The following is a 14,354-nucleotide window of genomic DNA, read 5'->3' as shown; positions in this document are numbered from 1 at the left end:
TATAGTGTTAGTTCCCCTTCATTCAATTCTTTGTATTGAGACTATTGACTATGACTCTATTGAGTAATGTTGAATGATAATAAGTGTAGTTTTTTATTACTTTAATTAATTCTATTCTTATTTCCTTTTAATATAATATTACGGAGTATTTATTTTTGCTAACCTGGTTCAAATAATAATTACAATGGGATCCCTGTCTCAAAAACTTTTACAGCAATTTCTTTTTTTTTTTTTTTATATAATACAGCAAATCTTTAGTAACATTGTCCATGAATTAATCAGTACCGCAGTACGTGTATGTAGAAATTCTTACTATGTTAACAAAATTAAGGCGAAATAAAAATACGTACAACTAACATGGATCAATAATAAAACTTGATGTTTACATATAGCCTAGCATTACAACAAGGCTTAATTGATATTGCAAATTAAGGTTACACTGGACTTTTATTCTCTAGAAAGTTTGAAACTTCGCACATTTTACTACTTTGTATAATACTTCACATAATAGTAGTACCAAATGAACCAAATGCATAAGCATTATATAGAGTTGTTAGATTAATCAGGCCTTAAGAAGATAAGCATCGAGGTCTTGGAAAGTTTTGACAGCAAAAGCCTTGAAAATGATTTCAGGGTCAGGGGCATCATCTTTGGCCTTCTCGAATTCACATGACCATTTCACCAAGCTTCCTTCATCTTTCGGTTCGACTGCGAGTTGTGCCTTGAAACTCTTGTAGAAGGTAAGTATGTCGCCTTCAACTACAGAGTATCCTACTGTCTTCTTTGCTTCGTCTACCACGTCGACCTTCTCCTTTGACATAGTAATCAGGGGAATTCCTATAAAATTATATTGTAAGGTGGATTAGCAATTATGATTAGAGTATAATGTAGACAAATTTGAGGATATAAATTTTGTTACATAACATCATGTAGTCATTCCATGATGTGTGTGCCATATTAATTAAATAGCATTTATTGTTGTATAAACATGAAACATATCTTATATCTACATTGTGTATGAATGTAATTTTACTAGCTTAGCTAGTAAAGTACACGTTTTTTTGCAACTTTAATAACTAGTGCATAAAAAAATTTAAACCCAATATCAATATGTCCCAAATCCGAATTTACAGTACAACCCGAAACCAACCCGATTAACTAATTGGACAGCCATAATATACACGTATATATAAGCTAAGTATGTTATATGTTGTGATCATGGTAAAATTGTAGTGTACCTTCAGCAAATTTGACGAGGCGAACCGATCCGACATCCTTGCCATCACCTTCAAGGACCTCAATGCTCTTGTATAACTCAGGGAATGCCTTAGGAAAGAGCTTGTCTGATTCCCTAATGCTGTTCCAGAACTTCTCTGGATTACTCTTCACTTCTACATCTACCTCAAGCTTTCCAATAGAAGCCATTGTTTTTTCTCTCTAATTATAATATAAAAAGATATGATATGATATTATGAAATGATACAAACTTAATGTCACATGAAATGAGTTTATATAAGCAATTTTTTTGGAGTGGCTTTAAATTTAGAGGCTGGCTAGCTAGTAGTTCAACTGCTTTATAACATTTAAATTTACATATAATTAATTGTCCCACTCTTTTTGGTGGTGTTATTTAATTTGGTGTTGGTCCTATATAGATTATGGGTGAACATTAATTATGCATCATGTACTATGATGATGATGATGATATTTGAATTATTGGATGGTAAATTGCTTCAATTGTGACTGAATTGATGGTTAGATTGATAATAGTTGAGAGTGATGGGGGATTGGAACATGCTTTAATTAGCTAAGTACCTAACAAAGTACATAATACTTATTAGCCTTCAAAATGTGTATGGAATTAATTAAGTAATTTTTAGGATAGTGAGTTTATTTATGTTTAAGATGTTGAAATATGAAACAAACCTAAAAAGAGGGAGAGAGATTGAGAGCCAAACTGATTACAACTTTGAATCGTTGAAACACAATTCATGGCTAGCAATTAGGACTATTGTACACTTTAATCTTTAAGGGACGATCATCACATATCAATGAAGTTAACTTCTAAACATGTGAAGAAAAAAAAAAGTAAAAACAAAGCTTTGATCAAGATTTAAGGAGACAAATGAGTCATTTAAATTGGATTTATGTCAATTCAATTTAGATCAGGTCATATTCAGGTGATGAATTATCCTTAAGTATTTTTTTTTCTTTAATTCTATTTGAATTCATATAATATGTCTCTATTCTCAAACAACTTCATAATAATCAAATAGTTATATATTGTGATATAGCAAGGTCGAGTTTAGAGCACCCTTAAGGGTGAACAATTAAATGGTTCACAATGAGTGAACAATAAAATGGTTGGCTTAATGGCAAATTCTAAGTTTGTTCATCTTGAGTGATTGCAAGTTCGATTGTTGCTGCAATCAGTCAGAGGAACAAATTCGTTGTGGGCCCCACCCAATTTTTCCACTCAACTAAAAGCAAATTTACAAAATACAAATCCAAAAAAAAAAAAAAAAAATTACCAACGGCTTTCTTTTTTTCCCCTCTATAAATAGACACCCATATTGATATACTTTCTTCAACTTTAAAAATCCATTTTCTTTTCTACTATATTTTTCTCTTCAAAAATCCCCTCACTAATTACCAATATTATTATTATTTTTACCAATATTAATATTATTATTGTTATTATTATTTTTATTTATTATCATTAATATTATTATTATCGTTACTATTATTATTATTATTATCGTTATTATTATTATTATTATTATTATTATTGTTATTATTATTATTATCGTTATTATTATTATTATTATTATTATTATTATTATTATTATTTCTGTTTATTAAGATTGTTAAGATTATTATTATTATTATTATCATTATTATTATTATTATTATTTTTTCTGTTTATTAAGATTATTAAGATTATTATTATTATTATTATTATTATTATTATTATTACTACTACTACTATTAATATTAATTTTTTTTTTCCAATTATAAATTATAATTATGGATGCTAATACCAACCCCAATACAAATAGAAAGCAGAAAAAAAATTTGGGTCAAAATATTATCCCAAATCAAGCCAATTTCTATCCAAATCCCCCTAATTTTTCACAAACACCCACAAATATTCCCCATAATTTTTCTAGTGTTTATCCTCAAAGACCCCAGTCAAGTTTCCCATATAATCCACCAAATTTCCCTCAATATTTTAATTTTTCTCAAAGCAGTTCAAATTTCCCACATCCATCCATGACACCAATGGGTTACGGTGAATATGGTGCTGCATCTGGTTATTTTTCGTCACAACAACTGAATCCCAATATTTGGGAATCGAGCAATGTCTTATATGAAGAAGATGAGGCAAATGAAGAATGCGAGGATGATGGTGAGGGAAATGAAACTCCTTCCCCCCATCAAAACTTCACTCAAATGTTACAGCAACCACTCCAATCAACTCCGGAATTTCATGTTGGTTGTTCAAACAATAGAAGTTGGTCGCGATCAGAAACTGCGGCTCTTATATCCGCCTACATGAACACCAACACCAACATAATTATCGGCACAAATCAAAAGAAGGGTCAATTTTGGAACAGAGTCTTGGACGCATACGATGCTGCCAGGGTATCGAATCCAGTTGAAATATCCCTACGAACTATTAGTAGTTTGAAGGGAAGGTGGATGCGAATCTCTGAAGCCGTGTTAAAGTGGTGCGGAAGCTATGATAAGGCCCGGAAGCGAATGGGAAGTGGCTATAACGAAGATGATGTTATCCAAGAGGCCCACAAAATCCATGAGAACTCGTTCGGACGATTCACCTTCTACGAGGAATGGACAAATTCCGATCTTTCTTGGACCAACAAACATTCAAGCCTTCGGTGGGACGTCCACATTCAACTCCACTGACGGATGAGTCTGTAGGGAGCGGAAGTAGTGGGAAGAGGACACGGGATGAGGGTGAAAATTCCTCACCTACCACACCGACCAGCATGGGTGTCAGTGATGAGAGAGTAGCTCGTTCTGAAGGAATTAAAAAGGCTAAGTCGAGGTTGAAGGGTAAAGCTCCATCAAGTGAAGCATTTAAGGAATTAGAAACATTCAACACCCGATTGCAGCTATTTGGGGATTCGATGAATATGTCAAACGAAGCAGAAATGAAGAGGCTTGAAATACAGGAGCGCAAGGAGGCAAGGAAACAACGGAAAATTAAGCTAGAACAACATAGGATCCACTGGGAGCAACTAGCTCGTCTAGAACAGAAAGTAAACCGAGAACAGTGGGAAGACGAAATGATAGTAATACTTCAGAACAAAATTAAAAGTTTCACTAATGATGCTTAGGCATTGTAATCTTCATTTTCAGTAGTGATAAGTTTTCAATTCCAGTTCAACCTCTTGTACTCATTTCCAATTATTTGTACTTTATCAATTAATCAGTAAAATGGATCTTTTCCACTATCCCATTTTCATAGCCCATGTGATCTTTGTCTCTTTATTCAATTATATCAATTTGTCTCTTTATATATAATTATGTAAGTATCTTAATTTCCCCTTTGTTAGCCCATATGAAACCCTTCTTCTCCATTCAATTTCTGTGTGGTTCTAATCCAGTGTTTGTCATAGCCCATGTGATCTTTGTCTCTTTATATTCAGTTATTTCTGAAGAAGAATTACAAATTAGTTCACTATAAATAAACACCATTCTTTCATTTATTTTACACACAAACACATAAATCGTTTGCAGTTATTATTAGAAAACCTCACTCTATCTTACATTTCTTACGTAGAAAATGAATTCAAACAGTTTCAACTTAAGCTCAACCGATTCCTCTTCATCTTCATCTAACTCGGATGATGAGGGAAGGGAGCTTAGAGTTCAACAACGTAATGAAGTGTGTCTTATGATACAACACGTAATGCATGAGTATATTCCACCAATTATTCAAGCTGCCACTCAGCAACGCCGACGCAAATCTACTGAGCCCCGAAAGGATAGGGGACGCGAAGAAGGTCATGCACGGTTATACAATGACTATTTCGCGGAAGTCCCAGTTTATCCAAGTTCCTTGTTCCGGCGCCGGTTTTGAATGCGTAAACATGTGTTTGAGCGCCTTCTCAACGCAGTGACCCAACATGACCCTTGGTTTCAACAAAGGCGAGATGCGGCAGGTCGTCTTGGGTTGTCTCCACTTCAAAAGTGCACTGCGGCCGTTAGACAACTAGCTTACGGGTGTGCTTCAGACGCTTGTGATGAGTGTGTCCGTATAAGTGAGGCTACTTCACGATTGACACTCCAAAAGTTTACAGAAGGTGTCATCAACCAGTTCGGTGATCAGTACCTACGCCGTCCAAACATCGCAGATATGGAAAGATTGCTACGTATTGGGGAAGAACGTGGATTTCCTGGCATGATAGGCAGCATTGATTGTATGCACTGGGAGTGGAAGAACTGTCCACACGCATGGAATGGGCAGTATCAAGGAAGAGCAGGAGTTGCAACTCTCGTACTGGAGGCAGTTGCGGACAGAGATCTATGGATATGGCATTCGTTCTTTGGGATGCCAGGTAGCTGCAACGATATTAATGTGCTTCATCGATCCCCTGTGTTTGAAGACGTCTTAGAGGGTCGAACACCTGCTGTGAACTTCGTAGTCAATGGTCATCATTATACGAATGGGTATTATCTTACTGATGGAATCTACCCTAGATGGGCTACTTTTGTGAAATCCATTACGAGTCCACAAGCTCGTAAGGATCGTTTATTCGCAAAACACCAGGAAGCTGCAAGGAAAGACGTTGAACGCGCATTTGGGGTCCTTCAAGCTCGTTTTGCCATTATTAAAAAGCCGTCTTTGGCGTGGGATACCGACATACTCCACAATATCATGCTCGCCTGCATCATAATACATAATATGATCGTTGAAGATGAACGAGAGACGTATCAAAATAACGTTAATACCAATGAGTTTATGAATGCTGGAGGCAACGCTAATGAGGACACTACCGAGTACCGTACTGATCGTATTGTGGATATCGGCTTATACTTGACTCGTAGAACAGAGATTGAGGATCAACAGACTCATTTGCAGCTAAAACACGACTTGGTCGCACATATATGGAATAAATTTGGTAACAACGAGAACTTACGCAATTAGGTTTACAACAAATGGTTATCCCTAAGGACATCTTACAAAACGATGTGTAGTAGTTCTTTTTTTTTTTAAATGTACTTGATTATAGTTGTATTACTGTAATCACGATTTGTACCTCTTTTTTTTAATTATGTTAATTAAAATTAGCGGCGTTGTTGTTTAAAAATATTGATCACAAGAATTAGTTTTTAAAAAAGCTGATAAAAAAACGCGATAATTTCTTAATTAGTAATCACGATTAAAAAATTAAATACGTCAATTAATTACATTGACATCGAGTTAATAAATTATAATTATGAATTAAATAGATTATATTTACAAAAATAAAATAAGGTGGGGTAGGGAGTATTGATGATGAACCATTGTTTAGTGTTCATTGTTAAGAGTGAATATTGTAAATGGTTTGTTGGGTTGATGTGGATGAGAGAGAAATGGTGATAGTGACCCATGAACCATTTTTTTTTTGTTCACCAATAATGATGCTCTTAGGCGCAAATCAAATACTTGGTATTTCGGAACAAGTAATCGGAATCTCCTCTCGAAGGGATTCTACCATTCTAAAAACCAACCCCTCAGTCCCCAACAATCCAACATCCAAAAATCTTACGGATGGCTTGCAGTAAAAGCGGGCCAACTTGTGGGACCCATCCAAATCTTGAATTTGTTAGTTAGCTGATACGGAACAAAATTATTAAGATGGGCGGCAGTAGGCACTCGGTATAGACTTCTCATTATGATTGATTGCACCTACAAATTGAAAAGCCCATTGCCATTATTCTAGGACTGACCCAACACTATGGGCTATAGTTTCAATGATCCATACGTTTAAATTTTTTTTTTTTTTTTGTTGGAATAGAGTCACAACTCACAATGTTAATACGATACAAATTAGATAATTCTCGAGTCATGTTTAGTTTTTAGAAATAATAGTAAATAAAAGAAAATTTTGATTATAATAATCCAACATTTGCGCAGTCTTTTTTTATTAATCTGACCTTTTGATTATTCCACAATAATCCAAGCTTTGGGGGTATTCTATTCTATTAGGCCAAGGTGACTTGTTACTTGTTCTTCAAGTATTGTTTTTTTTTTCATTTTTTTAAGTTAAAAAAAAAATTCAGCTTTTCCTTTCCCCCATTGATTCCAACAGCTAAATCCCCGTCCGGCAACCACTTCAAATCCCGGCCACTCCCTCCCCCCAACCTCCCTTTCCCGGCCAACCTCTCCCCATTCCCCTCTCATTCCGCCGTTTCGTCCATCCCTCCCCCCCCCCCCCTCCAGCCATGCCTCACCGTACAAAAACCCAAAATTCCAAATCAACACCCAGAATTTCGAATCAAAACCCAGAAATAAGGGCTTGTTCTTTGATGTTTCAAGCAAAACCCGAAAACAAGGGCTTCCGAAGAAGATGATTTGATGTTTCAAGCAATTGAACCTTCAATTTGAGGCATTCATTAGGTAAAGAAAGTCCCCATAGTATGATTTCCTACTATGGAGGGAAATTGAAACAAAGAGAGAAAGAAAGAAGAAGAAGGATTTGGGGGAGAGAGAATTTGAAAAAAATCGGCAGTGGGGTGGGGATTTGTGATAGTTTCGATGGTGGGTGGGGGTTTTTGGGTTCGAGGTCAAGTTTCAACGGAGGGTCGGGTTTCTGGATTCAGGGTGTCGTGTTTCTGGGTTTTGACTAGGGTGGTGGTTGGTAGGGTGAGGTTCATTGTTGTAGGAGGTGGAAGTGGAGGTGTAGTGGGCGGAGGTCTGGCCGGAAGTGGGAACCATTCATGAAGGTGTGGAAGGGAGGAAGAAGATGAAGATGATAGGGGAAAAAAAGGGAAATTTTTTTTTATTTTCTAGACAAATGAAAATGCGACACGTGGCAAGTGACTTATTATTGTAGGTTAAGTGACCTGCTTGGCCTAATAGAATAGAACACCCCCCAAAGTTTGGATTATTGTGGAATAATCAAAAGGTCGGATTAATAAAATTAGATCGCGTAAAGGTTGGATTATTAAAATCAAATTTTCCTAAATAAAATATAGAAATCTCTGGAAAAATGTAATTCAATGGTCATAATAATAGATAATTACATAATTATGAAGTTTCTAGCCAAGTTAATGAATTGGAAATATATATATATATATATAGATATATATATATATATATAAATTAAAAAAAAAATCTCCTGTTTATATACAAAGCATATACTTCCTCCATTAACGGTTATCTACAACATTTACTAAAAGTAGGTGCTTCCTATCATTTGCAACAAATTGTTTTATTTCCTTAATTAGTAACTTTTTAATCTACAAAATTACCATACTGCCCTTGTTAAAAACTAATTAGATACTAACCTAATGTTTTACTCTAATTAAATAACCCTATAATCATCACATCTAACCTAACGATTCCCACCAAATATTACCCTCATTTATCCCATTATCCATCCATTCATCAGATTCTCTTCATCTCCTCACCCACCCTCTTCATTGCATCCTTCAACCACCTCCATTAATGACGCCTCTATACTTCTGGAATCTCTTCCAGATTCCAACACTCTTCTCTTCTGTTGTTTCGATCTGCCCTACCTCACTCTCTCTCTTCTCCCAAAAGCGACCTCTTTTACCTCACTCTCTCTCCTGGTTGAAGCCCTAATTTCTGTAGATCTGGGTGTTCTTCTACTTTGTTCCTCCAAAAACCCATAAAAATGAGTTCCCCAAACGAAAAAAACCCAGATCTGGGCGTTGTTGCGACCTACAAGTGCCAACGACGTACTGGGAAGATGAGATTGATTGGAACGCGTATGGCTACTTACCTGGATATGAGGCGTACGTCTGGTGAGGGTGCAAAGCTTACTCCATACGACTCTGATAAGGAGCGTGGTGAGGCTAAGGATGCAGATCTAGGCAACAAGGGTGAGGGTTCGACCAAAAAGGGAACTGATGTCAATGTTCTGAAGGGCGAGGATGTTGAACCCCCTTTTGCAGCCTGTTCGCCGGCGAAAACCGTTCAAGAGGCGGTGGATGAGGGTAGATCTAGCTCTACCCAAGTTCTCTCTGGCAAAAAAAGGGAGAGATCTGAGTTCCTTGTTGACGAGGCTGTTGAAAGCGGTGGGGATTACAACCCTTCCAACTCTGGCTCCAACTAATCCTGCAGCGTAACTCTTTTCTTACCCTTAAATTTATTGATTCATCAAGTTCAGGTACTCTCAGTTTGTGATTTATCTGCTGGTTATGATTGTTATCCTGATTTGGTTGCTGGGTGCCCTAATTAGGGTCTGTTTGCTATTTTGAGACTTATTGCTAGTAATTGTTGACTGTTGTTGGGTGAAGAGGTGGCTTGTTTGAACTAATTTATGATTATTAGCCTGATTTGCATGCTGGTTGCCCTAATTAGGCTCTGCTTGCTATTTTGAGACTTGTTGATAGTAATCGTAGGCTGTTGTTGGGTGAAGAGGTGGCTTGTTTGAACTGATTTGTGATTAATAGCCTCATTTGCATGCTGGTTTCCCTAATAAGGCTCTGTTTGCTATGTTAAGACTTATAGACAGTAATTGTAGGCTGTTATTGGGTGAAGAGGTGGCTTGTTTGAACTGATTTGTGATTATTAGCCTCATTTACATGCTGGTTGCCCTAATAAGGCTCTGTTTGCTATGTTAAGACTTATAGACAGTAATTGTAGGCTGTTATTGGGTGAAGAGGTGGCTTGTTTGAACTGATTTGTGATTATTAGCCTCATTTGCATGCTGGTTGCCCTAATTAGGCTTTGTTTGCTATGTTGAGACTTATGCACAGTAATTGTAGGCTGTTGTTGGGTGAATAGGTGGCTTGTTTGAACTGATTTGTGATTATTAGCCTCATTTGGTTGCTGGTTGCCCTAATTAGGCTCTGTTTTCCATTTTCAGACTTGTTGATAGTATTGGTTGCATGTGATTGGGAATTTGGGTGCTATGGTTGTTGGATACTGTTGTCTAGTTGTTGGTACTTCTGTCTCTGGGGTTGTATTTGTTCATTTGTGGGTACTCATTTCTCTGTTGGTTGTGTGGGTCAATTTGTGAGTTTTGTCAATTGGTTGGCTATTCCTGGTTTCTGTTATGTTTTGATTGACCTTGAGGTTGAACAAATTAGGCATACTAAAGGCATTGGGATTTTTGATATGGTCAATGATGATGAACTTGTGGCCTGCATGTCTGTCCCTGTATGAGTCCCCTTATGAGATGTCTGTCCCTAGGTGATCTAAGAGTCCCTGACTATTTTGTGTGTGGGTGGAAAATCCAAGTGATGAAGGGACTCATTGATACATAAAATTCATAAGTTGGAATTGCTCCAACAACTTCATATGTGAGTTGTTGTTGAGGGAACCACTTATGCAATTTCTGTGAAAAAAAAAAACCCCTCTGATGGATTGATGTATGTGTCTGTGTATCACAATTGCTCTAATTTAGTAATCACTTGTTGAAAATAAACCAACCACAATTGATGTCACAAAGTCTATCAAAAGCTTGTACATGTTCAAAAAAAAGTTAGTTAAGACTGCCTTACAATAATAGTAACCATGACTGTAAACAAAATACACCTAACCAATGACAATCATACAATTATCAAAATAAAAAAGGAAAACACTACCTACTAGGTTTCCAGTTGCTTCCTTGCTATTCATTGGTTATGTGTGGCAGTCTCACTGTCACCTTGCTCATGTGTTTGACTTGTGTTCAGTCTGCATCAACTTTCATGCCTTCATCTTCTTCATTGCCTTCACCTGTTGATATGAATATAGTGTTGAGGTAATCAACAGCTTGTTGAACCACATTCCTGTCCACCTCTAGTTGCTCTGGTAGCATGCCAAGTCTTTCCAGCCTTTTCTTCCCTTTGTGTGGTAGGGTAAAGTTATTCCCTCCTAGATGCTTCAATATTTCTTCCATGCAACATTGTAGTGTTATCCAACAGTGCTTATTCAACACTGGGTTGAACAATTCATATGCCTCTTTGACCTTCTCTATGAGTTCCTTTAAGTCCTTAGGAAATGACTGGTATTGTATGGATTGTATGACATTGAACAACCCAAGATCTAGCACATTTAAGTCGGGGGACTGTGTTGGGTGGTAAATGAACTGAAATGTGAACCCATCTGACTGACAGGCAGCAATAAATTCCTCATCCTTAGGAATTTGATGTGGTCTGGCATTATCCCACTGAATCATATGTCCTTGGACAGATGGGGCGGCCATTTACTTTTGATGGCTGAAAGTACATTGTTCAGAAGCATTGCCCTAATTGCCTCCTTGTTCACATTCTGTGTTGCCTTTATTTCCACAGCACCAGCCTCCCTATTTTTTCTTTTTTTCTTTGTTGTGATGTCATACACAAATGGAAATATTCCATACTTTCCATCATGTAGTACTACTCCATGGGTGTCAAATATTGGCTTTCCTATGACTGCCATGAACATGCCTTTTACCTTGAACCTTTTGGACTGTTGGCACCTATATAGGTTAGGCTCATTTGGCAGGAGGTAGAACCTCCTTGTTTCTGGGTTCAAGTAGAACCATTTTTCATCAATGTGTACTACTTGTTGCATATCCATAAACTTAGGATCCCCATTCTTTACAGCAGGCAGTAGATGACTTAAAACCCATTTCAGTCTTGCTATCTTGTGGTTGGATGCAGTGCTGGGTGATTTGTGCTTGTATGTGTTCTGAATCTCCCTTTTTTCTTTAATTTATGGATGGTGACATGTGAGATTTTGAGAGCAGCTAAATAGCTTCTCTCAGTTGCCTCTTTTACAGTGGGACTGATTGCAGAAACTCATCTGTGTACTCTGTTGGTTTGGGTCCAGTTTTGCCAAGCTTCTTACTCCTGACATCTATCACATTCCCCACTGCCATTTGGGATTTTATGTCTGTGAATAGCCTCTGAATTGTTGACCTGTGCACATTGAACTTGATTGCTTGCTGTGATAAATACCCTCTTGGCAATTCCCCACCCTCTAGCTTCAAAAGAAAAGCATCAACAAGTTCTCTTTTTTGGGAAACAGTGAGTTGTTTTCTGCCTTTGGGTTGCTACATTGCTTCTTCATGTATGTTGTTGTTATCATTGTATTCAGTCCCTTCCATGGTGCTTGACTGACTGTGTCCCATATTGCTTTCATCGTTTAGCATTTGATCAATGCTGAAAAAATCATCATCTAAATTTTCTGCCATGTTGCCTATTCTAATAATGCTGAGTTCCCCAGATTTCAGGGCTGGTAATGAAGTGAGGTGGCTTTTTTTTTAGTGTTGTGTTGTTGCTGAACCAGAGGAAACGGATGAAGATGTTGCAACTAACCTAGGACTAATTAGTTGTAGGATGTTAGTTTAGGTCTAACTTTTGGGAAGAAACAATGGTGTTATTAAATGTAGGAACTTTTGTTTTGAATGTTGTAATGAATTCTAGCAGGTTCTATTAATACCCCCACCTTGAATGAAAAATTCAAAGGGAGGGAAAAATTTGGGTACAGTCTGAATTTTTTAAAGGGGAGGGAAAAATTCGAGGGGGGGAACTTTAAGTACAAACTGAATTTTTTGAAAAAGGAGGGTAAAATTTTTTGTGGGGGGGGGGGGAATTTGGCCCCTAAAAAAAACGGACCACTTTCTGGCAGATTCTCTCTCCAAAAAAAAAGGGACCACTTTCCCTCCTTTTTAAATGGCTTAATCACATGCCCCTCTTTCCAATTACCCACTCCTAAACAGCCACTAAAAGTTTTGCATTGGCCTCCGTGAACGGTACGGTTGTTGCAAATAACCATTAACGGAGGAATTACTAGTTTTGTGCCCTAGGGGTGAAAGTAATACGGTTTAAAACCAAAATATTTCGGTTTGGATCGGTTTCAAAAATCCAAAACCGAAATATTCCGATTTGGATTTGGTTTGGGGCTTCAAAAAACCGACCACCGAAATTTCAAACCGAATTATACAAAGCCCAAATATCCTAGCCCATTTCCCCTTCATATATAAACCTAAACCCTTTTTTTTTTCTCCCTCTTTTCCCTTTCCTCTTTCCTTTCTTCTGAGTTCAGATCTTGCGGCTCACCACCTCCCTAAATTCTCACCACCGCCGTCAGCACCTCCCTCACCACCTTGCGGCTCCCTCACCACCTTGTGCGAAGACCTCCATTGCGTCAGACCTTGCGGCTCCCTTGTGCGTGCTCCCTCACCAACACCTCCGTCATTTTCACTCTCTCATACAACACTCAAAGGTAACAGATCTATTCCATTGGTAATTCCATTGATAGATGTTGGCTGTTTATCTTCTGGTTTTTTCCCCAATCGCGTTGGTTCTTATGTCTGTTGTTATGTTCGAATTAATCCCAAATCGTGTTGCCCTTGTTAGTTAGCCACTTGTTTTTTAGATGATTATACATCATACCTGAATTTGATTATGTTCGAATTTGATTGTTTTATAGATTATGTTCGAATTTGATTGTTTTTTAGATTATGTTTGAATTTGATTGTTTTAGTTTGGTTGTTCTGTATTTTAAGTTTGGAAATTTCGGTTAGATTATATGTTTATATGTTGTTCTGAATTTTAACTTTATTGTATTATATGTTGTTATGAGGTGTTTATGTGTTGTTCTGAATTTTAAGTTTGATGTATTATAAGTATGTTGATTAAAGGTTTGAAGAGTTGAAGCTGACATGTTATTGAAGGCCTTGAAGCTACTGCCATCATGTTGGACCTGTTGCAATGTTGTTGAAGCTTCCGTGTTGAATTTATTAGTATAATGAGGACTTTTATTGCATTTTTAAGACTTTTGTTATGTCGGAAATTTTATTCTAATGGCTGGACTCTTTTTTTTTATTATGCTATCTCCTAAATTTGGCAAATATTACGCCTTAAGACTTTTTATGGACTGCTAACTTATTGTTGTGTTGTAATTCATAAAATTATTAAGCTTTTCCTTTAAAAATTTATGCTTTTGTTCAGGAACAAGTACAAAATTAGGCCATCAAAAGGGCCAAAACAGAAAGGTCCAATAACAGGCCCAATTTTTAGGCCCAAAACGATAGCCCAAAAAAATTTCGGTTTGGATTGGATTCGTTTATGAAAACCGAATTATTTGGGTTTGGATTGGATTGGATTGGATTGGATTGAATCTAAATTCGATTTGGCCAATAATCCAAACCGAAATCCGAACTTTCACCCCTATTTGC

The 14,354-nt window shown here is 37.0% G+C and overlaps 3 protein-coding genes and 1 long non-coding RNA gene across 4 annotated transcripts; 3 read left to right on the top strand and 1 right to left on the bottom strand.

The window, feature by feature from the left end:
• Nucleotides 1-343: 343 nt before the first annotated feature.
• Nucleotides 344-1,528, bottom strand: LOC110707009 (MLP-like protein 423). Its single transcript, XM_021885029.1, has 2 exons — nt 1,239-1,528; nt 344-837 (listed from the first exon to the last, which is right to left on the bottom strand). Exons 1-2 carry the CDS (start codon nt 1,423-1,425, stop codon nt 563-565), a joined length of 462 nt encoding a protein of 153 aa, XP_021740721.1. The 5' UTR covers nt 1,426-1,528; the 3' UTR covers nt 344-562.
• Nucleotides 1,529-3,282: 1,754 nt separating this feature from the next.
• LOC110707552 (glutathione S-transferase T3-like) lies at nt 3,283-3,927 on the top strand. Its single transcript, XM_021885571.1, has one exon. The coding sequence runs from the start codon at nt 3,283-3,285 to the stop codon at nt 3,925-3,927; it is 645 nt and encodes a 214-aa protein (XP_021741263.1).
• Nucleotides 3,928-5,107: 1,180 nt separating this feature from the next.
• On the top strand, nt 5,108-6,175 carry LOC110707541 (putative nuclease HARBI1). Its single transcript, XM_021885565.1, has one exon. It carries the CDS (start codon nt 5,108-5,110, stop codon nt 6,173-6,175), a length of 1,068 nt encoding a protein of 355 aa, XP_021741257.1.
• A 6,982-nt stretch (nt 6,176-13,157) lies between these two features.
• Nucleotides 13,158-14,114, top strand: LOC110708189. The gene is made up of 2 exons (XR_002508651.1): nt 13,158-13,399; nt 13,818-14,114. It is a non-coding gene; the product is annotated as an uncharacterized LOC110708189 (long non-coding RNA).
• The last annotated feature ends 240 nt before the right edge of the window (nt 14,115-14,354 follow it).

Source organism: Chenopodium quinoa, unplaced genomic scaffold, assembly GCF_001683475.1.
Source record: "Chenopodium quinoa cultivar QQ74 unplaced genomic scaffold, ASM168347v1, whole genome shotgun sequence".
NCBI lineage: Eukaryota > Viridiplantae > Streptophyta > Magnoliopsida > Caryophyllales > Amaranthaceae > Chenopodium > Chenopodium quinoa.
The sequence above is the reverse complement of the archived record's forward strand: the minus strand, read 5'-3'. Positions and strand labels throughout refer to the sequence as shown.

Excerpts from the sequence above, each read along its gene's own strand:
- LOC110707541 (XM_021885565.1), top strand. The coding sequence starts at position 5,108 with ATGCGTAAACATGTGTTTGAGCGCCTTCTCAACGCAGTGACCCAACAT.
- LOC110707552 (XM_021885571.1), top strand. The coding sequence starts at position 3,283 with ATGGGTTACGGTGAATATGGTGCTGCATCTGGTTATTTTTCGTCACAA.
- LOC110707009 (XM_021885029.1), bottom strand. The coding sequence starts at position 1,425 with ATGGCTTCTATTGGAAAGCTTGAGGTAGATGTAGAAGTGAAGAGTAAT. Across the intron at positions 838-1,238 it reads CCTCGTCAAATTTGCTGAAG|GAATTCCCCTGATTACTATG; the intron begins GTACACTACAAT and ends ATAATTTTATAG.